The 27,815-nt window shown below is 39.0% G+C and overlaps 3 protein-coding genes and 1 pseudogene across 3 annotated transcripts; 2 read left to right on the top strand and 2 right to left on the bottom strand.

The window, feature by feature from the left end:
• Positions 1–13: 13 nt before the first annotated feature.
• LOC136284405 (uncharacterized) lies at positions 14–25,046 on the bottom strand. Its single transcript, XM_066174735.1, has 14 exons — positions 24,438–25,046; positions 23,865–23,940; positions 22,903–22,977; positions 21,448–21,478; positions 20,473–21,080; positions 20,277–20,363; positions 19,461–19,550; positions 19,186–19,251; positions 16,631–18,658; positions 16,060–16,212; positions 14,076–14,214; positions 11,519–11,657; positions 9,066–9,106; positions 14–4,966 (listed from the first exon to the last, which is right to left on the bottom strand). The coding sequence occupies exon 14, from the start codon at positions 4,951–4,953 to the stop codon at positions 790–792; it is 4,164 nt and encodes a 1,387-aa protein (XP_066030832.1). The 5' UTR covers positions 4,954–4,966; positions 9,066–9,106; positions 11,519–11,657; positions 14,076–14,214; positions 16,060–16,212; positions 16,631–18,658; positions 19,186–19,251; positions 19,461–19,550; positions 20,277–20,363; positions 20,473–21,080; positions 21,448–21,478; positions 22,903–22,977; positions 23,865–23,940; positions 24,438–25,046; the 3' UTR covers positions 14–789.
• On the top strand, positions 5,269–9,044 carry LOC136284406 (craniofacial development protein 2-like; annotated as a pseudogene).
• On the bottom strand, positions 18,521–21,466 carry LOC136284118 (sorting nexin-6-like). The gene is made up of 7 exons (XM_066173938.1): positions 21,448–21,466; positions 20,996–21,080; positions 20,495–20,501; positions 20,277–20,363; positions 19,461–19,550; positions 19,186–19,251; positions 18,521–18,658 (listed from the first exon to the last, which is right to left on the bottom strand). Exons 1-7 carry the CDS (start codon positions 21,464–21,466, stop codon positions 18,521–18,523), a joined length of 492 nt encoding a protein of 163 aa, XP_066030035.1.
• Positions 22,908–27,773, top strand: LOC136284117 (sushi, von Willebrand factor type A, EGF and pentraxin domain-containing protein 1-like). The gene is made up of 5 exons (XM_066173937.1): positions 22,908–22,918; positions 25,306–25,526; positions 26,352–26,510; positions 26,621–26,756; positions 27,572–27,773. The coding sequence occupies exons 1-5, from the start codon at positions 22,908–22,910 to the stop codon at positions 27,756–27,758; spliced, it is 714 nt and encodes a 237-aa protein (XP_066030034.1). The 3' UTR covers positions 27,759–27,773.
• The last annotated feature ends 42 nt before the right edge of the window (positions 27,774–27,815 follow it).

Below are 27,815 nucleotides of genomic sequence, written 5' to 3'. Positions count from 1 at the left end.
AAGGTACTGAAGGGTTTAATAAAAAACTTTAATACGTTTCCTGTGAACAGCGAAAAATCATAGATTTTGTTCTAATATCTAATAATATCTATTTCTACTCTTTTTTCAGCTAGTAAAACATTGGTTTTTGTTAAATTGCTCGTTTTGGTGTTTGTTTTATAAAGGGCATGACAGTTTTCGTAAAATCGACCTCCAATGTTACCTTAAATTTGAGCCTCGATATGGGTCGCCACAAGTGTTCGCTGGGGTAATCAGAAAATCTCTCACAACTCGATAAATTTTAAAGATCAGATGAAGTGGATTGTGGTTCTAGAATAAGGACATGAAAGTCTTTCAATATACAAGAAATCGGCGAAATCTATTTTCAAGCTAGATCGGCCGGACCACTTGTATGGATACTCTCTCTTATTTATGAATATGAATAAAAATCATCAATTTAAAAGAGCACGATTCTGAAAAAGCAGCCCTGATTAGGAACTTAAAAATTTCTCTACTTGGGTACATATTCTGACTGTTGATTATCCGTAGAACTGCAACCTTTTGTAGCAACCTCAGAAATTAGAAAGTAATGAACTACTTCTTCAGAAATTAAAAAAAAACATATCAATTGTGCGAGGTTCCAGATCGGAATATTAAAAGCACAAATTATGCAAGATATTATGAAACAATTAAAATGGTCTAAGTTCTCACGTGCAAAGAAAACACAACGAGTAAACCTAAATTAAAGACCAACAACGTCTATGAATCAGCACAGTTACTAAACTATTAACACGAGTCTCTTTTCTTCTTTTACAAAACAGCACAAAGGTCAACTCTCCTTTTTTTCTGTTTTAGCCGAGATAAGTTCCTGCTGACCTTTAGTGTCCTTACATGTTCTTGACCATACTTGGAGATATAAATTACCAGTGCACGCTTATAGCAGTCTCTTGCTTCATCTGTGTCGCCCAGATCACTGTATAAATTACCCAGATTGTTGAAAGACCTTGCAACATCAACATGCTCAGGTCCCAGCTTTTTCAGACGAATCTCCAGTGCACGCTTATGGCAGTCTTTTGCTTCATCTGTGTCGCCCAGATCACTGTGTAAAGTACCCAGATTGTTGTAAGACCCTGCAACATCAACATGCTCAGGTCCCAGCTGTTTCATCTGAATCTCCAGTGCACGCTTATAGCAGTCTTTTGCTTCATCTGTGTCGCCCAGAGCCTTGTGTAAAGTACCCAGATTGTTGTAACACCTTGCAACATCAACATGCTCAGGTCCCAGCTGTTTCATCTGAATCTCCAGTGCACGCTTATAGCAGTCTTTTGCTTCATCTGTGTCGCCCAGATCACTGTGTAAATTACCCAGATTGTTGTAAGACCTTGCAACATCAACATGCTCAGGTCCCAGCTGTTTCATCTGAATCTCCAGTGCACGCTTATAGCAGTCTTTTGCTTCATCTGTGTCGCCCAGATCACTGTGTAAATTACCCAGATTGTTGTAAGACCCTGCAACATCAACATGCTCAGGTCCCAGCTGTTTCATCTGAATCTCCAGTGCACGCTTATAGCAGTCTTTTGCTTCATCTGTGTCGCCCAGATCACTGTGTAAAGTACCCAGATTGTTGTAAGACCCTGCAACATCAACATGCTCAGGTCCCAGCTGTTTCATCTGAATCTCCAGTGCACGCTTATAGCAGTCTTTTGCTTCATCTGTGTCGCCCAGATCACTGTGTAAATTACCCAGATTGTTGTAAGACCCTGCAACATCAACATGCTCAGGTCCCAGCTGTTTCATCTGAATCTCCAGTGCACGCTTATAGCAGTCTTTTGCTTCATCTGTGTCGCCCAGATCACTGTGTAAAGTACCCAGATTGTTGTAAGACCCTGCAACATCAACATGCTCAGGTCCCAGCTGTTTCATCTGAATCTCCAGTGCACGCTTATAGCAGTCTTTTGCTTCATCTGTGTCGCCCAGATCACTGTGTAAATTACCCAGATTGTTGTAAGACCTTGCAACATCAACATGCTCAGGTCCCAGCTTTTTCAGACGAATCTCCAGTGCACACTTATGGCAGTCTTTTGCTTCATCTGTGTCGCCCAGAGCCTTGTGTAAATTACCCAGATTGTTGTAACACCTTGCCACATCAACATGCTCAGGTCCCAGCTTTTTCATCTGAATCTCCAGTGCACGCTTATAGCAGTCTTTTGCTTCATCTGTGTCGCCCAGATCACTGTGTAAAGTACCCAGATTGTTGTAAGACCCTGCAACATCAACATGCTCAGGTCCCAGCTGTTTCATCTGAATCTCCAGTGCACGCTTATAGCAGTCTTTTGCTTCATCTGTGTCGCCCAGATCACTGTGTAAAGTACCCAGATTGTTGTAAGACCCTGCAACATCAACATGCTCAGGTCCCAGCTGTTTCATCTGAATCTCCAGTGCACGCTTATAGCAGTCTTTTGCTTCATCTGTGTCGCCCAGAGCCTTGTGTAAAGTACCCAGATTGTTGTAACACCTTGCAACATCAACATGCTCAGGTCCCAGCTGTTTCATCTGAATCTCCAGTGCACGCTTATAGCAGTCTTTTGCTTCATCTGTGTCGCCCAGATCACTGTGTAAAGTACCCAGATTGTTGTAAGACCTTGCAACAACAACATGCTCAGGTCCCAGCTTTTTCATCTTAATCTCCATTGCACGCTTATGGCAGTCTTTTGCTTCATCTGTGTCGCCCAGATCACTGTGTAAATTACCCAGATTGTTGTAAGACCTTGCAACATCAACATGCTCAGGTCCCAGCTGTTTCAGACGAATCTCCAGTGCACGCTTATAGCAGTCTTTTGCTTCATCTGTGTCGCCCAGAGCCTTGTGTAAATTACCCAGATTGTTGTAACACCTTGCAACATCAACATGATCAGGTCCCAGCTGTTTCATCTGAATTTTTAACAGCCATTTACCATAGACTAGCGCCGCTCTAAACTCACTATGGTTTAGGCACATGAAATTAAGGCTCCAAAGGCCATCCGGAAAATTACACAAGGCTCTAGTGGTCGCTTCTGGTATTCCTTTCCCGAGTGACATGTCTTCAATTTTTAAGCTCAACGTTTTAAGATGGGGAACTATTCTTGTTCCCACAACAATAGATTCTAGCTCTTCAAATTTTGAGAAAGACATTACCGCGCCATACACCACTTTGTAGCTTTGATCCTTTGCGAAACCTTTTGTCGTAGATTTAATAACATCAAGAACGACACCATGGACTCGAATATAAACACCAGTTGATTCTTCTTCAATTAGCAACAGTGAACATCGACTCATCTTTGTTCTTATCATATCTTCATCTTCAAAATCGTCATCAATTGCTTTGATATACTGGGTAATAATGTCTTGCAGGATCGGCTGTGATGCACACATTGAGAGAAAAAGGAACGTGTGATGCCAAATTATGTCATCTGCCATCGCCTTTACGACGGCGAGTGTTATTGCTTTGGTCATGGACTTTGAATAGCTTGGATTTGTCTCAGCAAGAATGTTTTCAGTAGCACTTCGTTTCCCCATTTCCAATTTCTTCAAATAGTCGGTCCAGCCAAACTTCGAGGTTGCTTTATTCTGACGAACTTGTCTTACATACGTGGCTGCGCCTGCCAAGGCAAGTGGCTGGAAGTCGAGTACTTTCGCAGTTTCTTTTACAATCTTGACATCCGTGGTTCCAGTGAGGAGGTTCAGCAGAAAGCATGCATCATCAGGATGCATTCCAGCGCTGAGTGAGAAATTTCGTATGGAAGAGCTTGACAACGGCATAGACGCAGTATCTTGTGTTGTTATTAGCATCTGACCCCTTGCCCACAACTCGCTGTCTGCATCTGGCAAATAATCGCTTGTGCGAGATTCGCTGGTCACATTATCAACTACCAACAGCCATGAAGCGTAATGCTCAATTTTTGTACTTATTAAGGTCTTGAAATATGAAATCTTCTCGTCTGTGTTCAAATCCTTGGAGCGGTAAGTGTTTGTTATTTCATACCCGGGACATTTGCAATGTTGAGCGAAAAGGACATACGATTTCAAAAGTGCTTCTGAGTTTTCAGCATTCAACGTCATGACAAATGAAGTTGCGGAAGGTATTTGTTCGACCTCGTCGTAAAATCGCCTGGCTGCTAAACGGGCCAGCTGAGATTTTCCACTTCCTGGATTTCCTGACAAATACAGTATGCTCAACCCATCATTGGCGTCTTTTAGTGTTTGGAGGTTTTGTAAAACTTCACCAACTTCAGATTCCCGAGGAGCGATGTCGTGGCTAGGTTTGGGAGGGAGAATGCAAAATGGAGAGACATCGGAATGTAATTGCTCTTTTAAGGCAAGCCTCTGTTCTTCTTTTTGTTGAACTTCCTTGTCCTTTTCTAGAACTTCCTTCTCCTTCTTGTTAACTTCTTGTTTCAAGTCGTCCACCTTCCTTAAAACCTCGTCTAACTCCTCTGTTAAGAAGTTTGTCTGACTTTGAACTTCACTGATTTTCGATGTCGGGAGACCGAGTGCGTGGAATGCAGTTTTAACCTTTGTAATAACATTTTGGAAATCCCCGTTGGAGAGGTGGCCCCGTCGCATATGTGCAAATTCTTCATTTCTAAATTTCCTTAGGTCGTCCACATTTGATCTAATTGATGGATTGAGTGAATATATGCAATCTGAATACAGGATAGCGTAAAACAGCATGGTACAATCCCACTCAGCTCTATCGCCATTCTTCATGGTTGTCAACAGCCCACCGTTTCTTTTTCTGTTTCGAGTAGACTCACCATTCCAGAAGTCCATTCCATTTTTGGGTTGATCTTTCCATTCTCCCAGTGTTGTCTTGTATCGATTGTCCCATTCTTGTTTGAAGATGGTTCGCAGACCCTCAGTTAGTATGTCAGTGACAACGTAACAAATCCTGTAGTAATTCAGTTGCTCTGTGGTGTACTTCAACCCAGTGGCCATTTTCAGTTACATCCTATTAAAACCATAGTTATGTTAGTACCTAATTCGGCTATGTCGGTAGGTCGCTATACTTTCACTGATCCTTCAACGGTTTTGTGGTACTTGGTGTGATTATTTATTAACCTACCAAGATCTTTTCGCTGATACATTATATTCTAGAGAGGAAGTAAGGGCAATTGAAAAAATCTCGCTTTCGAAACAATTTGCTCGATGAAGTCAGAGGCTAATAGAAGGGAGGAAAAGAGAGTGATAAAGATTCACTGTCACTCAGAGCTTAAACGTCAGTATAATACATAAAAGACTTCAAAGCAACAGGGATACGGTCTGTGTGTGAAAGAAACCATCTACTTGCTTCCCTATTTGTTAACTTGTTTGTTTCTTTCATTGTTCACTTGATTCCACGATGGGTATTTTTTCGAGACACAGTCGACCTGAAATATGGAACTCGACAGATCTCACCTGATTTGGCCCCTTCGCATATTAGAGAGGAAAAATTAGGTTAAAATGTTGATACTGAATCACTCAGCCCAAGCACAAAATTACGCAGGGAACTGATGGTCGAAGTCAATGACAAGGGAGTTTTTAAGCTGTACGATTATCGTCTTCTGCTGAGCTGGTAGTTTTTTTCAGCTTGTGAGGTAATTGGTGATGGTACTCTTACAAAAGCTAAATTGCAAGTCTCCTAACATCAAGGATCACTTTTCCCTTGGTTCAAGCATGCTGGCAAAAAGTCAAAACCAACCATCACTCTTACATAAATACAAGAGAAGTTCGCCGACCTGATCTCAACGACACCTATAGCTATTCTGGCTGCAGTCCTGCACTCCTGGTAGGGTCACCCTTGCCGAACAGGTCGAAGGGTTAAAACCAGACAAAAAGTGATCCCCTGTCCCACAGTTGAGGGTTGGGCGCAGGGTTAACAACCCTGCCCCGTAGAGAGAAACACATGTAACAAGCCGAATGCATCGACGATACAACTCAAACCGGACGTGTTGCTGCTGGGGCCGTAATGACGCTCCTCGGCCAAAGCCGGCGGGAAGCCTAAAGGCCGATAGGCCCCATAATAGCCCCCAAGAAACAGATCACCATCAGTTTCTTGAACGCAAGGACTATGGCGGAGGCAACACGAACAGCGCAAGTGGCCAAGAGATGGTAGGGTGTGGAATTGAAGTGTTAGGGATAAGCGAGACCAGATGGAAATGGATAGGATCAAGAACACTGCAAGGTAGTGAGAGGGTGGCGTACGTGGGAGATGAGGGAGTGCAACAAGGAGGAGTCCCCATCATGATGAGTGTGAGGACAAAGAGAGCCTAAATGGAATGGATGCAAATCTGCATGAGGACCATTAAGGCAAGATTCTACTCAAAACACAAAAGCTAACGGTAATAAAAGCATATGCACCAACAGACGATGCGATGGACGAGGAAAAGGATGAATTTTACAATCAACTGCGAGACTCTGTTGCAAGCTGCACTAGTCATGATATGGTTTTGATGATGGTAGACCTGAACGCTTACGGGAGTAACAACATTAACAGAGAGGAGGTACTGAGGAAATTTAGTGTCGGAGTCATGAATGATAATGGGAAAGGTTATGTGACCTCTGTGGTACGAATGGCTTAGTTGTAACTGGAACAGTTTCCCACAGAAAGAGGTCCATAAGCTGACCTGGAAGTCACCAGGTGGGAAGACTGTTAACCAGCTCGACCATGTCTTTGTGAATGGACGCATGAGAACATCGATTCTGGACATGGGAGTGATGGGAGGAGCCGACGTATATGGTGACTACTACCTGGTGAGAACCAGAATGAGACTAAAGTTGGCAAAGGCGCATGGGAAGAAGAAAACAAGTGTGAGGTTTAACGTGCGTTAGTTGCAAAGTGAAGAGATCAGGAGGAGATATAACATTAAAGTGAAGAACAGGTTTTCAACAATATGAGATATAGAAGATTCGAAGAAAGCGCGACAAGATCCTCGTGACTTTCAGAGATGCCACATAGAAAGTTATTGGAAGGTAAAAAGAAGAGCAAGCCGCGGATAGGAGACACGACGTGGGAAAAAATTTAGGAGGGGTAAGACGCAAAACTTAATATAGAGGGTGCGAGATTGGAACGACTTGAAGAGCGATAGAGAGAGGAGTATAGTGCGAAAGAAAAGGAAGTGAAAGAGAGTGCTAGGGAGGATAAGAGGAATTGGTTGGAGGAAAGGGCTACAGCAGCAGACAAGGCCGCTGAGAATTGTAGAGACGAGGAGCTAAACAGCATAACCAAGACAATAGCCGGGAACAGAGGAGGCGAGAATTGCGTGTGAAAGACAAACTGGGGGTGCATAAGACAGAATCACAAGAAAGATTGCAGAGCTGGGTAGAGAACTTGAGTAAAATTTTAAACAGAGATGACCCCACAAATCCGGTGGAAGAGAAAGAAGAAACAGAAGAACTGGAGTAGATTGAGGAAATCGATATAGGAAGATGGCGAATACAAGAGGTTAAGGATGCGTCCAGGAAAACAAAGCCAGTGCCCAGACCTACTAAGGGCTGACATGGAATACACCGCAAGTAGGCAGACTGATGATATAACAGGCTTTAGAAAAGAGAAAGGTGGCCAGAAGTGTGTAAGAAGGGACTTGTTGTCAATATATTTAAGAAAGGTGATTTGCGTGATTGTAACAATTGGAGAGGAGTGACTTTGCTACCCACCATCAATAGAATATTCCACAGGATGCTGCTAGAACGGATCAAGAAAGGTTTAGACAAGAAGCTTAAAAAAGAGCAGGCCGGCTTTAGACCAAATGGAAATACAACTGAACAGATCTTTACATTAAAGAAACATCTTAGAGCAGGCAAACGACTGGAGGGCGAGTCTGCACACGCACTTTGTGGACTTTGAAAAGAAGCCTTTGATACGGTACAGAGAGAAAGCTCGCGGAACACCACGGGGAGCTATGGAATTCCGCGCAAGATGGTGAGAGTGGTAGTAGGGATATACGGAGGGTTTGAATGCGCCGTAATCGACGTATGAGAGATATCAGACTGGTTCAAGATTTAGTCAAGAGTAAAGCAGGGATGCGTAATGTCAGGATTCTTATTCCTACTGACTATGGATTGGATCATGAGGAAGACAACAGCAAGACACTGAGGATGGAGTTTGCAACAAACAGGGAGAGCATTGTGGTGGCGTATCTTGAAGCTATTGTAGACAAGAAAGGTGGAGGCAGTGAAGACATTAGGAACAGAATGCAGAAGGCACGAGGTGCATTCCAGAGGCTATGGAAGGTGTGGGTAGCCAGAAGAATAGGAAAGAGAGCCAAGATGTGCCAATTCAAGACTTTAGTCCGATCGGTCCTGCTACATGGTTGTGAAACATGGAAAATCACAAAGACCGATGAAAGAACACTGAAAAGTTTTCAGTACTAATGCCTAAGACGGATACTGAGGACCAGATGGCAGCAAAGAATGAAAAACAGGAGAGTAGTTGAAATGGTAAACACCAATAAAATTAGTTGCGAGGTGGGAAGAAGAAAGTGGAACTGTTTAGGACATTTACTCAGGAGAGAAGGTGTGAACGACCTTTTTGCGGTATTGGGGTGGACACCAGAATGTCAAAGGGCGAGAGGGAGACCAAAGACCAGTTGGAGAGGGACTGTTGAAAGAGGAAAAAGGCAAGGCGATATCGAAGAGCTGGATTGTGGCTGGTGTGGCGGCACGCAGCAGGGGGGTTGGGCGGATGATGATGATAATGAGGATGATGATACACACCACACGTGATAGTTAACTTTAATTTACGTGCTATGGTAACCCGTGGTTTCTCGGCGAAAGGAAAGAAATAATTGCTGTGAAGCTAGATATCGGAAAAAAATAAATTTAGAGAAAAAGTGTACCGAAATTGTGGGGTACACTGTACTCTCAATCGTCAAATTCTTTCATTGTTTATCATTAACGTTCACCACGTCACAAACTTCCAACGCTCTCTCCTCAAACCTATCACTCTAATTATCACCTCTCCTATTTCAATCTTAACCTAACCGTGACTGCGTGAGTCACATGTCACGCAACTTCCGTTTAAAAGGTTACTTGGAACTTACTTTCGAATCAGTGAGTTAAATGATACATACCGTTCTAGAAGTTTGACAAAACTTGGGAATACTTGAACTGTCTGCAATCAAAGGTTGAACAATTTAGAATCAAACTCTTTTTTTCAGAATGACCAAGGACTGATTGACTAAAACGAGGAGACTAAAGGAGTTGTTCACCTTCAGGTATGGGATATCACCCCTCCCCCGGTCCTGTGGGTATTTCTCCAGAAAATTCCCCCATCAGGTGAAGAGGAGGGGGGGAGGGAGGAAGGAGGGGGGCATTAATATACAAATCATTCTAACATTCCTAACTCAAGGAAAAAACCGAAATAAAAGGCAACCTTCTGGCGCTGGTGCCTGGCTTGATTACTACAACAACCGAATTTAAAATATTGTCAAGAATGTTTTGATCAAACTCCTTTTCACAGCAGCAACAAGGATAAAACATTAGATTTTAAAAAGCCTTTTTAACAGACTTTAATAATCTTTTTTCAAAGAATCTATGAAATAAGTTCAACAGTTGGTTTTGATTTCTGTGTTAGCGTCAAAATTTCAACCAGGCAAGAAAACAAACAAAAATTGCTTATGCGCAATCAGCCTTCAACTCGTAAACAGGAACACGAAAGTGGAACTAGAGTGTTACGTATTGTGACCCTAAGAAATAATAGTTCAGTGACATTGCGTCTTTTTGGATAACGTAGATAACTGCAAACGTCACGTTTGTGCGCTGATCCTTTAAGTGTAAGCAGAGCTGTTAAGTCCGGGGTAAGTGAAAAAATAAAAACTGGGAAAGCAAAGCACGTTACCTCTTCTCCACCGGTCCTCAAGGAAATATTTGTAAGAAATTCTCGAATCGGCAGGAGTGGGTTGTGGGGAGAGGGGTAGGGAGGTTTACTTGCAAACATTACACTGCATTCCCTCCATGTATACAAAGTAGACAAAAGACAACTTCAAGAAAATACTAACTCTGGCGATTTTCTAACTGCAGTAGTGTCTGGTGTGGTATTTCAAGTAATTGGAGTAAGCTCTTGAACAGAGGTCAATCATATTTGGATATCTTCTAGAATGTTCTGCTCAAATTTTTCTTTAATATACACACCATTCTAGCATCCTAACTCAAGAAAAAACGCGGATGAAGAGGCAACCTTCAGACACCCGTGCCTGATGTGATTACTATAACAATCGAATTAAAAATACCTTTCTTACATCCTTAACTCAAAAAAACAACAGATGAAAAAGCAACCCTCGAGCATGGGTGCCTGGCGTGATATTACAACAATCGAATTTAAAATACGGTCAAGGATTTTTGAGCAAAGTCCTTTTCAGAGCAGTAACAAGGATAAAACATAAGATTTTAAAAAGCCTTTTTAACAGAATGTGAAAATCTTTTTCAAAGAATCTATGCAGTGACTACAACAGTATAGTTGGTTTTGATTTCTGTGTAAGCGTCAAAATTTCAACCACACAAGACAACAAATTGCTCATGCACAACAAGCCTTCAACGCGTAAACAGGAACACGAATTTTAAATATAAAAATATTTTTAAAAAATTCTCAAATCGGTAGGAGTGGATTCTGGGTTGAAGAGAAGGGGGGTTTACTTGCACACCATTCTACATTCCCTCTCTGAATTCAAAGCAGACAAAAGACAACATCAAGAAAATACTCAAGTTGGCGATTTTCTAACTGCAGTCGTGTCTGGTGTGATATTTCAAGTAATTGGAGTAAGCTCTTGGGCAGAGGTCAAACATATTTGCATATCTTCTTCTAGAATTTTCTGCTCAAAATTTTTTCTTAGAACTGCATGCAAACAATTCTTGGAGCAAACAAGGAAAAAGTTCTATATTGAGAGTCTTTCACCGGAGGAAAAACTTTCGCACGAACAATTCAGTTTAAAGTTCACAATCTTCAGCAATAAAACATACCTTATAATTTCTTTATCAAAATACATAGTAAGCCAAGAGCGGATAAGGTTGCAAAATTAGGGGAAGGTGTTTATAAACAACAACGGTGAATTCGAAAAGATCTCCAATCGACTGTGGAGTTGTTTGTGCCACTTTGCCTCTATGGTGTTCTCTTAGACATAATACATTCAACCTCCCCAACATCAAAATGTACGCAATGACTAAATCGACGAGAAAGTTCGTGATCCTTTATCAATCTCGAGATCGAAGACCAGTACTGTATTTCTTGCTGTTGTCCAAAAGCAGTTAGATGTTTAGTTGCAGTTTCAAAATTAGCAAGTCATGGCCCGCTACAGAAACTACAAATTTTCACTATAACATAATATATACTTACTAGTGAGGCTAATCTCAGTGCCTTGAGGAATAACTAAGGCTGATAAATTCTATCGTTTGTCACGTACACATGTACTGTGTTGCATTTTTTTGCGATTGTCTAAAAGCAGTTAGATGTTTCGTTTCAGTTTCAAAATGAGCAAATTGTGGCCCGCTAAAGAAACTACAAATTTATACTACAACTCAATGTACTTACCAGCGAGGCTAATTTCAGCGCCTTGAGGAACTACTAAGGCCGACAAATGCTCTCGTTTGTCTTTGAATCTTTTCACTGCCGCTGTGGATCGTGATGGTCAGGCTTGCACGAAGAAGGCTTTCAATCAAAACGTTCCGATCTGTACATTGAAGGTAAAAACAAAGTGCAATAAACGATTATACTTCATCTCATATTGTGCCGTTGTCCATAAAAAAATGGATAATTCTAACACAAAAAGTTTTGCTGCTTTAACGAAATAGTAGCGGGGGTAATCTGCTTTTTGCTTTTTGCTTTTTTCAGCATTATTGTCCAACAAAACAAAGCAGTTCTTTCGTTCATTTGACACACATAGCATATCATATGATGAAATCATAAAATGTATCATATAACGTCACTTTTTAACATTTTCACTAATCTAAAGTGACGATAGCAGAGATCGCTGTGCTATTTCACACTTCCGCTAAACCTGTTTTATTAAGCTCCTTCTCCTCCAACTTGTGTCGTATCAATATAAGTATTCTAGAATGTATGCGTGTTTATTTTCCGTTTAAAACGAGTTTTAACTGCTGCACATAACAGGTTTCATGTAAATGGTTGAAGTACACATACCGTCGTTGAAGTTTTAAAAAACCTTTTGGTGAGGTATGTATACTTCATTTGCGATAAAGAACATAGGCTGCTTTCTGTAGTCAACAAAACACTCAAGGAACTCAAAAGCAAAAGCTAATCTGGGTTTGTCGCAATGCACATTATTCACATCCCTAAATAGCTGCACCCTGCTGGTATTATATCAATTGTTTTCGCTTTGGTTTCATCATTGGTCCATTTTTGGCCCCCAGCAAATTAACGCAACAATGTGCCTCGACCCGTTGATCTTAAAAATTTTTCAAACTTACTCCCCTCTACAAAAGTTGGTGAAAAATTCCTCGCATTAGACACTATTTCACATTGCTCACATAAATGGTAAGTAGATAATAGAACAGCATCATGGAAATACTAAATTTTGGTGATTTTCTGACCTTACGAGTCTCTGTCGTGACATTTTTTAAGCAAGAAAATGTGAATTCTTGAACAGAGGTCAACGATGTTTCACCGTCCTGTTATAGAATGTTTGGATCAAAGTCCTCTTTCAGAATAACCAAGGACTGAGTGACTAAAACAAGTAGAACGAAGGAGTTGCTTTCCTTAGGGTATGGGATATAATCCCTTCCCCGAAAGAAAAAAAACTCCCTCATCAGCGAGAGTGTGGGTGGGGGGGGGGGGGGGGGCCGGGGGGGGGGGGGCATTAATATACACACTTACATCCTTAACTCAAAAAGACAACAGATTAAGAAGCAAGCTTCTAGCACATGTGCCTGGCGTGATATAACAACAATAGAATTTAAAATATGGTCAAGAATGTTTTGATCAGAGTCCCTTCTTTAGAGCGGTAACGAGGTTAAAACATTGGATTTAAAAAAAAACCTTTTTCACAGACAGACTGTAAAAATCTTTTTTAAAGAATCTATGCAATAAGTAAAACAATCGGTTTTGATTTCGGTGTAAGAGTCAAAATTTCAACCACACAAGAATAGAAACAAAAATGGCTCATGTGCAACCAGCCTTCAACTCGTAAAAAAGAACACGAAAGTAAAACCAGTGTGTTACTTATTATGACCCTAACAAATAGTAATTTGATGACATTGCGTGTTTTTTGGTGGCGTAGATAACCGCAAACGTCACATTTATGCGCTGATCCGTTAGCTAAACAGAGCTGTTTAGTTCGATGTAGGTAAAAACGTTACAAAGTGGGAAAGCAAAGCAGATCAGTCCCCCCCTCAGTCTTTAAGAAAATATTTAAAGAAATTCTCGAATCGGTAGGAGTGGGTTCTGGGGTGAAGGGAAGGGTGGTTTACTTGCACACCATTCTACATTCCCTCTCTGGATACAAAGCAGACAAAAGACAGCCCCAAGAAAATACTCAATTTAGCGATTTTCTAACTGCAGTCGTGTCTGGTGTGATATTTCAAGTAACTGGAGTAAGCTCTTGAACAGAGGTCAACCATATTCGCATGTCTTCTTCTAGAATGTTCTGCTCAAATTTTGTTTTTAAACCACATTGAAACAATTCTTGGAGCAAACTAGGAGAAAGGTCTAAATTAAGAGTTTTTCACGGATGGAAACACTTTCGAACGAACAATTCAGTTTAAAGTTCACAATCTTCAGCTATAAAACAACTTACAATTTCATCACTCAAATGCACAGCTAGCAAAGAGCGTATAAGGTTGCTAAATTAGGGAAAAATTTTTTTGGACAACGGTGAATTCGAAAAACATCTCAATCGACTGTGGAGTTGTTTTCTGTCAGTTTGTTTCTATGGTGTTCTCGTCGACAACATACATTCACAAAACTTCCCCAACATCAAAACATACGCAATGACTAAATCGACAAGAAAGTTCCTGATCCTTTATCAATCTTGAGATAGAAGACTAGTATATGTTTAGTTTTAGTTTCAAAATTAGCAAGTCATGGCCGGCTACAGAAACAACTAAATTACTCTATAACAAAATGTACTCACCAGCGACCCTAATTTCAACGCCTTGAAGAACAACTAAGGCTGATAAATGCTATCGTTTGTCTTTCGATCTTTTCACTACCGCTGTGGATCGTGATGGCCGGCCTCGCACGAAGAAGGATTGCAATCAAAACGCCCCGATCTGCACATTGAAGGCAAAAACAAAGCGCAATAAACGATTATACTTTATTCCATATTGTACCGTTGTCCATAAAAAATGGATAATTCTCACACCAAAAATTCTGCTGCTTTAACGAAATGATATTGGGGTTAATCTGCTTTTTGCTTTTTTCAGCATTATTGTCTAACAAAACAAAGCAGTTCTTTCGTTCAATTGACACACGCAGCACATCAGATGGTCAAATCATTAAGTGCATCAAATAACGTCACTTTTGACATTTTCACTAATCTGGGGTGACGATTGTAGAAATTGTTGTGCAATTTCACCTTTTTTTTGCTGAAACTGTTTTATTAAGCTCCTTCTCCTTCAGCGTGTGTCGTATCAATATCAGTTTTCTGGAATGTATGCTTCTTTATTTTAAAGGACGACGGTGAATTCGAAAAGATCTCCAATCGACTGCGGAGTTGTTTTTTCGGCGTTCTCTTAGACAACATACATTCGCAAAACCTTCCCAACATCAAGACATACGGAATGACTAAACCGACAAGAAAGTTCGTGATCCTTTATCAATCTCAAAATCGAAGACTAGTACTGTATTTCTCGCTAGAAAACTTCCCTATCAGCGAAAGTAGGGTGGAGGGGGAAGGGGGCATTTACATAAAAACCATTCTAGCATCCTAACTCAAGAAAAAAGGCGGATGAAGAAGCAATCTTCAAACACCAGTGCTTGATATGATTACTACAACAATTGAACTTAAATTATGTTCAAGAATGTTTAGATCAAATTCCTTTTCAGAAGAGTAACAAGGATAAAACATTCGATTTTAAGAAGCATTTTTAACAGACTGAAGATATCTTTTTCAAAGAATCTATGCAATAAGTACAACAGTGGGTTTGTCAAAATTTGAACCACGCAAGACAACAAACAAAAATTGCCCATGCACAACCAGCCTTCAACTCGTAAACAGGAACACGAAAGTAAAACCAGTGTGTTACGTATTGTGACCCTAACAAATTATAATAATCCGATGACATCGCGTGGTTTTTGAAGACGTAGACAACCGCAAACGTCACATTTGTGCGTTGATCCCTTCTTCGGTCCTTAAAAAAATATTTTACGAAAGTCTCGAATCGGCAGGAGTGGGTTGTAGAGAGAAGGGAAGGGGGGTTAACTTGCACACCATTCCACATTCCCTCACTGAATACAAAGCAGACAAAAGACAACATCAAGAAAATGCTAAATTTGGCGATTTTCTTACTGTAGTCGTGTTTGGTGTTATATTTTAAGTAATTGGAGTAAGCTCTTGTACAGAGGTCAAACATATTCCCGTGTCTTCTTCTAGAATGTTCTGATAAAATTTTTTTTTTCGAACCGCATTGAGACAGTTCTTGGAGCAAACAAGGAAAATGTTCGAAATTGAGAGTCTTTCACCAGAGGTAAAACTTTTGAACGAACACAATTCAGTTTAAAGTTCACAATTTTCAACAATAAAACAAACCTTACACTTTCTTCATCAAAATGCTCAGCAAGCTAAGAGCGTGTAACTTTACAAAATTAGGGGAAGATGTTTGTGGACTGAACGGTGAATTCGAAATACTGGATCTCTAATCGACTGCGGAGTTGTTTTTGTCTGTTTGTTTCTCTCAGACAATCGACAGTCGCAAAACTTCCCCAACATCAAAACACACGCAATGACTAAATAGATAGAAAGATCACGATCATTTTTCAATCTCGAAATTGAAGACTAGTACTGTATTTCTTGCTGTTGTCCAAAGGCAGGTGTATGTTTAGTTTCAGTTTCAAAGTTAGCAAGTCCTGGCCTGCTACAGAAACAACTAAATTACTCTATAACACAATGTACTTACCAGCGAGGCTAATTTTATTGCCTTGAAGAACAACTATGGTCGATAAGTGGTATCCTTTGTCTCTCGATATTTTCACTGCCGCTGTAGATCGTGATGGCCGAGCTCGCACGAAACAGACTCCGAGTCGTTTTCTTCCAATCAAAACGTCTCGATCTACGTACATCGGAGGTGAAAACAAAGCGCAATATAGACGATTATACTTTAGCTGATGATGTATTTAACGACCATGAATAACCACAGTTTCTTCATACGAGATAAGATTTACCACTCAGCAAATCAAGAATCGTATTAATTCCGTCTAATTAAGAGAAACCATAGTTCTGAAAATGAATGAAGGACAAATTCCTAATTTGTTGTATTGAAAACGAAATCGACTTAGCATTTGATTAATGATTAAAATGAAGCAGGGTTAAACTCGTTCATAGAGCCGTTAAGCTTTGCAGTTTGAGTCTACGAGCAAGAATATTTAACAACACCCTTGATGGTCTTGCACCGAGCTTTGGTCTCGTTGTAAACAAACGCTATTTGGAATTTTCTTCTCGAATCTTGATTACAAATGATCTATACTTACTTCGTTGAGGATTTCAGGAAATATCGCGGGAACAAGTCGACGTTTTCAGCCAACAAAATGACAAAGTACTGCTCGGAAGCAACCACGCTCAAAAGTGAAACCAACTTGCAGAGCGCAGCATATCTGATGACATTTCGCGTGTTGACTTTCACAACTAAACGTCAGCAGCAGACAGATTTGCGCCTGATCTCATTAGAAAAGAATCCAGGTCATTCAAACAGCTGATGACTAAATTGTAGGTAGGGGTAGGGTTAGGAGGAGGGGATCATTAAGGAAGTTTTGTCGTTTCGGGCTTAATTTCTGGGTTAGCGGCGATACTAAAGAAAGAGGGCCTTTTTATAGCCTGGGGGGCTGGAGGAAATGTTTTTTTAAGGGAGAGGATGGGATCACATAGTTTTCAGGAGGAAAGGAGGGGGAGTCAGTCGTCTCAAACAGAGTTAAGGACTTTGATAGAGCTGAAACGACAACTAGCTTTGTATATGGTCCATTCTATATTGAAAAAAATAATTACACTGGAAAAACATAGTTTTCGTCAGAATAAGAAGTATACTCACATTTAAGTCAACTGAAAACGTCAAGTTCTGCCTTTACAGGTAATTATGAAGCAATTCAAACAAAAACTTACGATCGCTATATCTAATATAAATTTCAAAAGCTTTTCAATACAAAGGAAATCAATTTTTTGGTTGGTACTTTTCAGAGGATTGGAGAGGAAATTTTTTTCCATAATGTCTGTTACCTTGAAAGTATGTAGAAAACTTTGCATATTTGAAACCCATTCATTCAGATTTAATAAAAATATTATTAGTATAAGACGTAAAGAAATTCATTCACTCTTTAGTATAATGGCGATCTGTATGAAAACAACATAAAGTTGAAAATTCACCATGTTAAGTGTTTATTGAATGTTCTGGAGCCTTCATTCAAGGCTGGTAGCCTTCACAAAATTGGAAAATTTCTTTCTGTCATGAAATATTTGCTGATTAAATTTCAAGTAATTGCTGGATTTTTGCCACCATTTCCAGCCAATCTACAATGGTAATAGGACTGAGTGGAGTCTTATTCGGTCTGTTGTTATCATACACGTGATTAACAAAATTGGACGACTGCAAAGCAAAAGACCAATTTGTCAATCACGAGTATGATTACAGAAAGAAGTGGACGACAAAAAGTCCTGTTACCATTTAATCTTAATTGTTATTATTTCTGAAAACAAGAAATACATTTAGATCAAATATCTCTGGTATAGACAATGTCTACAGTAAAAAAATATGTCTCCATTTTGGAAATTCTTAATTTTTTTTTTGAGACAAGTGGTTGTTGCTATGGTTATTGTGATTAACTCTGTGATTGGTGGATTTGGTGAATTTTGGTGAACTTAGTATGATTCGTTGCTTCAACTGTCCAATTACAGGTATCCGATTAAAGCCAACTGTCCAATTATGCTGTCCAATTAAAGCTGTACAGAATGAGAAGTGAAAAAATGAAGCAGCTAATGCACCAATCACATTTGAAGAAATTGCAATGGTTATGATTAGTGCCTGAATAGCCTGTTCCAGGCATTCAGTCGGCAAAACAAAGTGTGATAGTAAACAGCACTATAGTAGCAGAGAAGTGAAAAAGCGAGGGAGGCTTGGGTTGAGTCGCTCAATGAATCCCACCTAACCCAAGCCTCTCTTGCTGTTTCACTTTTCCGCTCCAGTCTCTGCTCCGTTTTAGTAACTGAACACCTGGAGTGAGCCAATGCCTGAAACGACCTTGCATCGTTTTAAAAAATTATTTTTGTATTATCCGTGTCAAATCAACATAATCTAATTTCATAAAGAAAATTAGAAATAAATTTTGGCCTCCCAAATTTACGGTGCCCTCTATTTTCTCTGTGCTCATTGATTAAGCAGATTTTTTCATGTCATTCAATAGTTTGGCCAAAATGGCGTAGGTATCTCTTTCATTCTTTAACCGCGATTCAGCGTAATGGATAAGACTGGCTTGCAGGCTCAACACTCTTTGCCTATTGTAACGGATCATCTATATTTAAATTTAAAAAAAACAAAAATTAAAATCAATCGAGTAAGCAGATTGTCTACTGCAGTTAGAGCGAAATGACAATTTCATTTTATGTGCCCTTAACAAATATTTAAATCATCTGCCATTTCTCCTCTGTTTATTACGCCGGCACAAAGGATTCATTGTAAACCAAGGAAAATGGTTGAAAATAAAATTGTTGATGAGCGATTTTGTCACTTTGGATTCTCAGAGGTTAATGGTACTTGCTCATCACTTTCAAGTTAGCCAATCAGTGTGTTCAAAAAATACTATTCACTTGTGTGGTGTAAACTAATTTTTTGATATTCAGGTTTTAACATGAAAATGGCACAAATATTCATATTATTGTTTGACATGTGTCTTACAGGTAAACCAACAACAGGGTGGTCTGCCTGTAAAACAAACCAAGAAATGCATCCAGGTAAGGGTGGCATGCAAAATTTTCTGGCAAAACAGTAAGCCAAAAGTCTAAGTAAAACAAAAGGCCTTTTTTATATCATTTTATTCACCTCTTTCTTTGCAGCTTCTGAAATTGAATTGTATGCTTCCTCTGCATCGTCTCTGGCTTTTTGAAGCTGAAAATAAAAAAAAGTGTAAAACAATTTAGGATTCTTCAATTCTGGTGTTCACCATAATTATTCAGAAGCTCAACTTGAACTTCGAGTCTATTGCTAAGTGCAGCCTCATGTGAATCACGAGGAAAAAAAAACAAAAAAAAAACAACACTCAATCACATGTAAAAAATCAGAGAGAGGTGCAAAGCACATGTTTGTCAGAACCTTACCATTTCTTGGTTCTTGGGTTTGGCTTTTTCCAGTGCTTTTGTTGCGTTCTCATACTCAACTAGTTTACATGTACGACAGAAAAGCATCTCCTGCAGGGTAAGAGATGGACAAAACAAGTGCAGTAAACAGTTTAAATAATCATCTTGAGACAGCAAGAAGAAATAACCAATTAAAAAAAGGGGTTTTCAAAGTTAGGGCACTGGAATTGTAATCCAGAAGTCCCACATTCCAGCTCATCTGTACTTGATGGTTCCAAATTCAATTATACCATGAAGCATTGTAAATTTAAAAAAAACTCCCCAAGTCAGTTCATGTTTCCATTCCACCATTCCAGTCTTTGTTTGCAAGTTTCCATCCCTTTTGCTTAGCAGTATGAAAATGAAATGTAAATTATTCCAAAGGGTGCTTTCTCTACAGATAACCTCTCTCTTGTGCTACATTCATGCAAATGCACTAATACTCACCAATGAATTGAAAAAATTGAATGCAATAGAGATAGAGTGGGTAGAACCCAGTCTTCTCATTCAAGACACAACCCACAAATCATTTGGGATATGAGAAATAGATTGATCAACAGTTTGGCTAATTAATTTTTGTTACATTGTTTGGTTATTTTTGGTTTTTCTCTTCTTTCGTTTTTAGATGTGTAGTGATCCTGAGCTTTTCTCAGGCTGTGATAATGCTCTCATCCCACCCCACCCCAAAAGAAAATAGTCACCTCCTTTCTTCTTCCCTAACCCTGCCCACAAAAGGAAAGCCAATATCCTTTAGAGAGTTAAATAAGATCCAAGTTTTCCAATACATATTTCACATACCTTGGCAGCATCCATGTATCTGGAATAAAGTTCTAAATTAAAACCTAATGTGTTGTCATCATTAGTGGACATAACATCCAGTGATTCCTGAAGAAAGGAGAAGACACACAGACACAAGTAAGACAAAACAAATTAAACTCTTGGAATTTAAAATACTGCTAGCAACACTAGTTCCTGTCTAAAAATGCTATCATACCTTGTGTGCTTGAAAAAGTCACAAAACTCCTGTAAAAGTAAAAATTGCTTTTTGTTACAACCTGACATCAGAATGTATATCCTCAATACTGTTCTTGGTACATATTCTATTATACTGACAAGGAGAAGTTGTTCAACAATCAAGAGCTTCTTTGTTTTTTTCTATCATTTCCTTTATTCTCATGACCTTAATGTACTATGCAGCAGTGATATTGTGAGGAGAATTTAAATGCTGATCACTTCAACAAGAAAGGAAGACATAACTATCACTCTCAGGTCTTGATAGGTCTTGATTGCCTCTTATAATGCCAGTTGTCATGATGGTTGCAGTGAGTAGATGTAAGATGTGGTAAAACAGTGGTTATTCACATGGGAAAAAAATCAGCCAAACTATATGTCTGGTCCATCATTGCTTGCATTGGAAGTTTGCCACCACAGGTTAATAATGGAAAGAAATGAAATAAATATTAAGTAATTATTACAAAATCATATCATTTAGCAATTTCAGACAAAGAACAACAAACCCTTTCAATTCCTTGGTACTATTATCATCACCAGCAGATGCTGTCATGATGCCAGAACTAATATCATTCACTGCTAATGCAACACCTGAAATTCACAAAGAAATTCAAAATTACCAAACTTACATATGTATTAATATGCCATCATGGTGAGTTTGTCATAATCATACAGTATCATTTATTATCAAAATCAATCATATATTTTGTAACATCCTGATACATTACAATACTGTATGATTGAATAATAAATCAGGTATGTCTTTGCCACCCTCATGTTGTGTTTACATAGATATTCTTTAGATATCAATGTTTTTGGCCAAACTTTCTGTTAAAATTCACTAGACTGGGCCATTCACCAAAATCATGAGATTTGAAGTTGTAATTCACTATTTCAGCCTAAACAACCTTAATGTAGATAACACATTCCAGCAAATAAAACATTAATTGCTACATACATTGCTGACTGTGTACCATTTTGGTGAAGTTCTACAAAAAATCATAAGTAGAGAAACATTTATTTATTGAAGGAAAAAATCTCAAAATTGTCAAATCTTACTTAGAAGCTAAAACCAAATCTGACTTTCCTCTAAAACCTTGTTCTCATCATAGGTGCTGTTTGACGCAACCAATTTACAGAATCATAACTTAATTGTTTATGTTATTATTGACAATTAGACATTCTGGCTTTTCAACCACAGTTTCCAGCAGAGTTGGCATTTTGGAATTCCAGGTCTTTTTTTCCCTCATAAAAGACCCCTAAAGCAAACCAACAAGATGCATGTAAATGTAATCTATCCTTCACCCACAAGTAGCTCAGGGTGCAGAATCCTAACCAAGACTGACGTGGTGAGAGGGAAGCATTTACACCATCAACCCTTAAACTCCCATGCATGACTAAAACATTATTTCTCCCCACCACATAAATACAACACCAAGCAGGCAAATAATGCTCTGATTATTAGTTGATCCAAAACCAAATTCTCCCAACTAACATCATATGAATTGTATGGCAGACAGTAAAGAGAATTACTGAATCATAATGCACCCCTAGAAAAATATTACAACTACTGACCCCATATGTCTCCTTGGTGAGAGGTGTGTACTCTTCCACAAAATCTCTTTTCTTCTGAAATTCTTCAACAAGATCCTAACCAGGGCCTCATTTAAACCCTTTAACTCCCAGAAGTGATGAGCATTTCACTTCTCCCTTTAATATCCATATATTATTCAGCAAACAGGTGATGAGAAGACTCAAACTCATAAGGTACAAGATTTTACCCTGATTGAACACCAAATTCTTGTAACTAATTCACAAGGAAATGTGTAGCAGCTACAGGGGAGAATTAATAATCAGATCTTGGGAGTTTGAGGGTTAATTGCACTTTGGCAAGAGTGTTTCTTTGCCTGCAGAAGAGAATGAGGCCTAGTAGAGCAACACAAGCTGCCAAGAGGCCTGTGAAGGGTTAACAGTGATAAGGAAGGACCAAGTAATTAGCAGCTTAATCCCTGAGAGTGACTGACATCTAATTTCTCCTTACCATATCCCCACTGAACCAAACATTAAGGCCAGGAGAATAAAGGAGCTGATCACAGACTAAAGAAGCTCTTAATTGTTAGACACATTCTCCATGTCAGCATCTTAGGAAATGTCTAGAGAACAGTATGGAGAATATGCATACTGACTTTTGGGTGTAAAGGGTTAAAACACTGTCTCTCTGTATGCCATAATTCAAACTACAACAATTCATATTTCCCAGCCCTGAATGAGACATACACTGTATATATGATCCAAAACCAAATTCTCTGAACAAACATCATATGAATTGTATGGCAAACAGTAAAGAGAATGACTGAACCATAATGCACCCCTGGAGTAAGATTCTATTTGGAAAAATATAACAACTACTGACCCCATATGTCTCCTTGGTAAGTGGTGTGTACTCCTCCACAAAATCTCTTTTCTTCTGAAATTCTTCATCAAGATCCTAACCAAGAGGAACAACTTCTGGTTATTTGTATTTCTAGGAAGGCCAACTTATTCTTGTAATGGTTAAATTGGAAAAAAAAAGTTAGGTCATCTGTGAGCAGGGCCTCTATAACCCTTTAACACCCAGAACTGATAAACATGTAACTTCTCCCCATAGTATTCATACATTATTCAGCAAACAGGTAATCAGAATACTCAAACTCATCAGGTACAAGATGTTACACTGATTGAACACAAAATTCTCGATGCTAATCTACAAGGACAAGTGTAGCAGCTAGAGAGAGAATTGAAAATCAGATCTTAAGAGTTTAAGGGTTAATTGCACTTTGGCTAAAGTGCTTCTTCACCTACAGGAGAGAATGAGGCCTTAAGAGCAACATGAGCTGGTGAGAGACCTGTAAAGGGTTTAACACTTAAACTCTCACAAGTGATTAACATGAAACTTCTCCCTATAATATCCATACATTATTCAGCAAGCAGGTAATGAGAATATTCAAACCTGTCAGGTAGAAGCTTTTATCTTGATCTAGTATCAAGTTCTCACAACTAATTTATAGGGAAATATGTAGCAGCTAAAGGGGAGAATTTACAATCAGATCTTGGGAGTTAAAGGGTTAACACTGATAAAGAAGGACCAAGTATTCAGCAGTTTAACCCCTAAGAGTGACTGACATCTATTTTCTCCTTACCAAACATTTATGACCCCTTAAGATGAAAATAGTCACAATTATTGTTGATTATATGAAAAATATACCTATGGGATTTAAATCAAGTGTTGTTTTGCCATAGTATGTCAGTTTCCAAATTTGGTGAAAAAAATCACCCACACTCACAGGGATCATGACCAAATAACTGTAAGAGCATCTTATTATTTGAAAAACTCACATTTTCCTCTTTCAAAAACTTTTGCAAATCTTCATCTTTTGAAAAGGCTTGGTGGCTGACAACAAGTTGAAAAAATCTGAAAAACATCAAAAATTTTAATTCTTGAGATGGGTTAATATACAATGTAAACATGTGGATCAACAGTGTCTCCCAGAAAGTATATTAAATTTTAGAGAGAAAATAGTATCTTCAAGAAAAACTGAGTCTTTCCTAGGGGAGTTTCCATAAGATCTGTTTGTTGTTTCTCGTTGGGTTGTTTTCTTGATCATTTTTGTTTTACTTCACCAGTTTACTGGGAGAAAAACAACTTAAATGGAAAATCAACCCTTTAATTCCTAACAGTGACTAACATCAAATTTCTCCTTACAATATCACACCTATGGCGGCAGCGCTTGCGCATTTCGTCCATAATGGCGTCCAAATAATATAAGAAACTGTATGGAAATTTGTAACATTTCTAAAGTATAACAATCAGGAGCTCATGGTCCCGTCTGCTCTCGATTGAGACATATTCAGTACTGATTCCGCTATTCATCAAACCTCACAGGGACTCGATAAATAAAAACCACTTACTTCCCGAGCCAGTTCTTTTGTCATTGATCATTGACCTAGGTCGCCATACAGTTCTTCAAAATCCGTCGTTCTCCATCCCAAACACTCGCCTATTACAGGAAAGTGCATCAATAAAGTCAACTGCTCTCGATCGAATTGACTGCTACAGAGTTCGAAGTGTCCAAATATCCTGTAAAATTGCCATTTCCTCCCATCAAAAAAGTTCCCAACGCGCCAGAATATCCCTTATTTTCCATGTTGAGTAAGTGACGAGACACCATGTTGAAAACTATGACTGAAATAGTTAAACACGAGCAACGCTGATCTTCGAATCGTCGGCCATATTTGTTTATGTTCTTGCAGGGAAATAAATTAGTTCTCGGTCCTTTTCGGAATAAAGATATGCCAGGCATTGAATGCAAATTCAGTAGTCTTAGCGCGAAAATTAAATTCAAGCAAATCAAAATTCTGACATCATGTCATCGCTCTGCCTCGAAAAATCCCAAAGATTTACTTGCAGGTCTTCTTTTCTTTTTCTTTTCATCAAATAGAAGATCTGCGGTGCTCAAATTGTATAAGTCATGGTCCGAAACACTCTTCTTTGCAGATCGAGCCGTGATCGCCGCCATATTGAACTCTCTTGATATTCTATTGTTCCGGAGTGTAATACGATATACCGCTGATAATTGTTAGCGGGCTCGAAATGTCCTTGATTTCTGCCCATAATTACATATGGAACATTTGCAGAAAGAATTGGAGGTGTGGAGGCCCCATAGTCTGCATCTGGAGTCTGAGTCGAGAGATTCCTATGCGGAGACCAGACAGGAACACTTCGACAAAGAGACTTAAGAAGTAATCAGCTCTCATCAAGAATTTCACTTTCCATTAGTTTTGATTTGAAAGTTCCACTGCCCGAGAACACGACTGCAGCTGATCTTAATCAGACAACTGAAGAAATTTCCAGTAACCTATTATTAAAGTTTAACAAAACAGATGTGAATCTTAATATCAGTGGGATTTCCTTAGTTTTCGATGCTTCAAAACCACCTCAAGTCCGCTTCGTGCGCCTTTTATGTGATAGTGGACAGGTTCTAAGAGGCTCCAAATGTGGTAAGCAGAGTTTGTTATCAAAAAAATCCTTAAGAATCTCAAAACACAAAGTGACTGGTTAACTTACTTTGCTTAAAAGATTCTTATTTTGTCCAAGATAGTTGGTTACGCTGGCACTTTTCCATAAGCAAGTATTCTAAAAAGTAATTTGATCGCTTTAGACAAACAGGAGCAATGAGATGTATGATGCAAATGAAAGAATAGGCAGATAATTTTTTATTTCACGTTTGCTAAGTACTTCCCTATAACTATGAAATTTTCTAAAATGCCCGAGTTTTCCAAAGTGGCCATAAAAGCAATTTCACTTCCGCTTTATTATTGGTTTATTTAAGAAAATAGGTGTTATACGATTGGCTGCCTACTCTAAATCAACAATCTTTCAAAGGCGCAAAATTTCTTCGCAGATGGCATTTGAAAAATTATGTGAGTTGAGAAAACGTATTGAAAGCGCTAACTCTAACTTAAGGAGAACTAAACTCTTCCTATAGCTTTTAAGCCCCCACATGGTTACGGAGTACTTGGCTAAGTTTAGACCCTATCGTAAGTAATAAGAAAGATGTAATTAACTCAACGAAGGAAACATGTCATAACCAAGCACCAAAAAGTCATTCTTTTAAATGAATCGACGTACAAAACATTTCTCCTGAAAATGAGTTTCCTCGCATGAGGATGAAGAATGATTGTAATATAAGTATCGAAAAGGCAATGCACTTGCCTTGCTATGCAGTCAGATGCAATATAAACAGCTCTGAAATGGCTGACTCAAACAGTTTGATGATACGTCAAACCTTTTTAAATATCTTCGTCCCTTTTTGCTATTTATAGTGAGCTGTCCTGTTGGATACTTCCACAATACTTCAGAGTGCCAGGCATGCGCAGTGGATCATTACCAGGATAAAGAGGCGCAGACTTCTTGTGTTCCTTGTCCATCCGGGACATCAACGTTTGGCGCGTTAGCATCTAGATGGCAGGGAAACTGTGAAGGTCTCTAAACAAATTATACTAGATGTCTTCTTTTGACTTATGATGAATTTAATTGTACTGCTGTAAACAATATTCGTATTTGACCGCTTGCCAATTCTTATTTTCATCAGCAAATTCCAAAACGTCAAATACCGATGGGAAAGGGACATCTGGTCACCTTCTCAATGTCATCATTGCCATGGCAATAGTTGTACCTGTCATTGTAATAGTTGCTGTCGCCATCTTTTGTGTGTGGAAGCAAAGAATGTAAGTCTAAAGCATCATTTTTATTTATTTTTTTTTATGGTTGTCATTATCGTCACCATAAGAATTTCTTACTGTTATTTTTACTGCCGTCGTGGTTTTTCAAAAGTGGAATAGATACCGATAGAGTTAAATTGCAAAGGAAGAAAAAGAGGTGAAAAGGCTTAGGAAGGGTGAACTGGCGTGAACAGAGCAAGGGTGATGGTGGGGTAACGTGTTGACAGCGTTCAAGCCAAAATTGCAAAAGCTCGTCTCAATATTAATAAAATAACAACAGGAAGCATTTAAATAATCGTACTGGATGCCAGGTTTATTCATCGCTGAAAACCATTCCGTTCTTCGCCCTCCCCCATTCCTTTGCCGATTCATCAAGTTTCTCTGATAGTTTGCCAGTTTCCCTTAATACTTAATGGTGGAGAGCATCACATTGACGACAAAAGAAGTAACATATTGTCCTCAAAATTACATCACTGTGACTTTACCGTGGCTTAAATTTGGACCTCTCGAACAGTTGTTCCTGCTTACTATTTACTAAACCACCGCAATTCCCAACTTTGATATATCCTCTCCTCAGATCCTTTGTGATATCGGCATCTAAAGGTTACCTCCACTACACAACAACCCACGCACAAAGCATAAAACAAATATTCTTATTTTGGCCGAGTAAGGCATTAACAAAGTTAAGATTTTGTCTTATTTCGGAGTTCCAAGACGAGTTCGCTTGAATGACATAGCATCACATAGCAAGGTTTGATACATGCGAGCTAGTTAAAAATTCATTTCTCTCTTTCTCATCTATTTTATCGTTTCTCCCTCAGAAGACCTCGGCGAAGAACGTCTGAGACCAGGGGACACAACAATCCAGCATATGAAGATCCAATGAGTACCCGTGTCTATGAGGAAATTGAAGAATTGCAGTTTCCGAGTCCTCATTCCCATTATCAGTTACTGAACACGGAACCACATACTTACGCGGAGCTTCGAAACAGTCACTCTGAAGCCTAGGGATATAGTTTGACGACTTCAGATAATCTAAGTTGAGATTCTTTTTTGTTATAGTCC

Source organism: Pocillopora verrucosa, chromosome 11 (genome assembly GCF_036669915.1).
Source record: "Pocillopora verrucosa isolate sample1 chromosome 11, ASM3666991v2, whole genome shotgun sequence".
Taxonomy (NCBI): Eukaryota; Metazoa; Cnidaria; class Anthozoa; order Scleractinia; family Pocilloporidae; genus Pocillopora; species Pocillopora verrucosa.
This window is presented reverse-complemented; position numbering and strand designations above follow the sequence as displayed.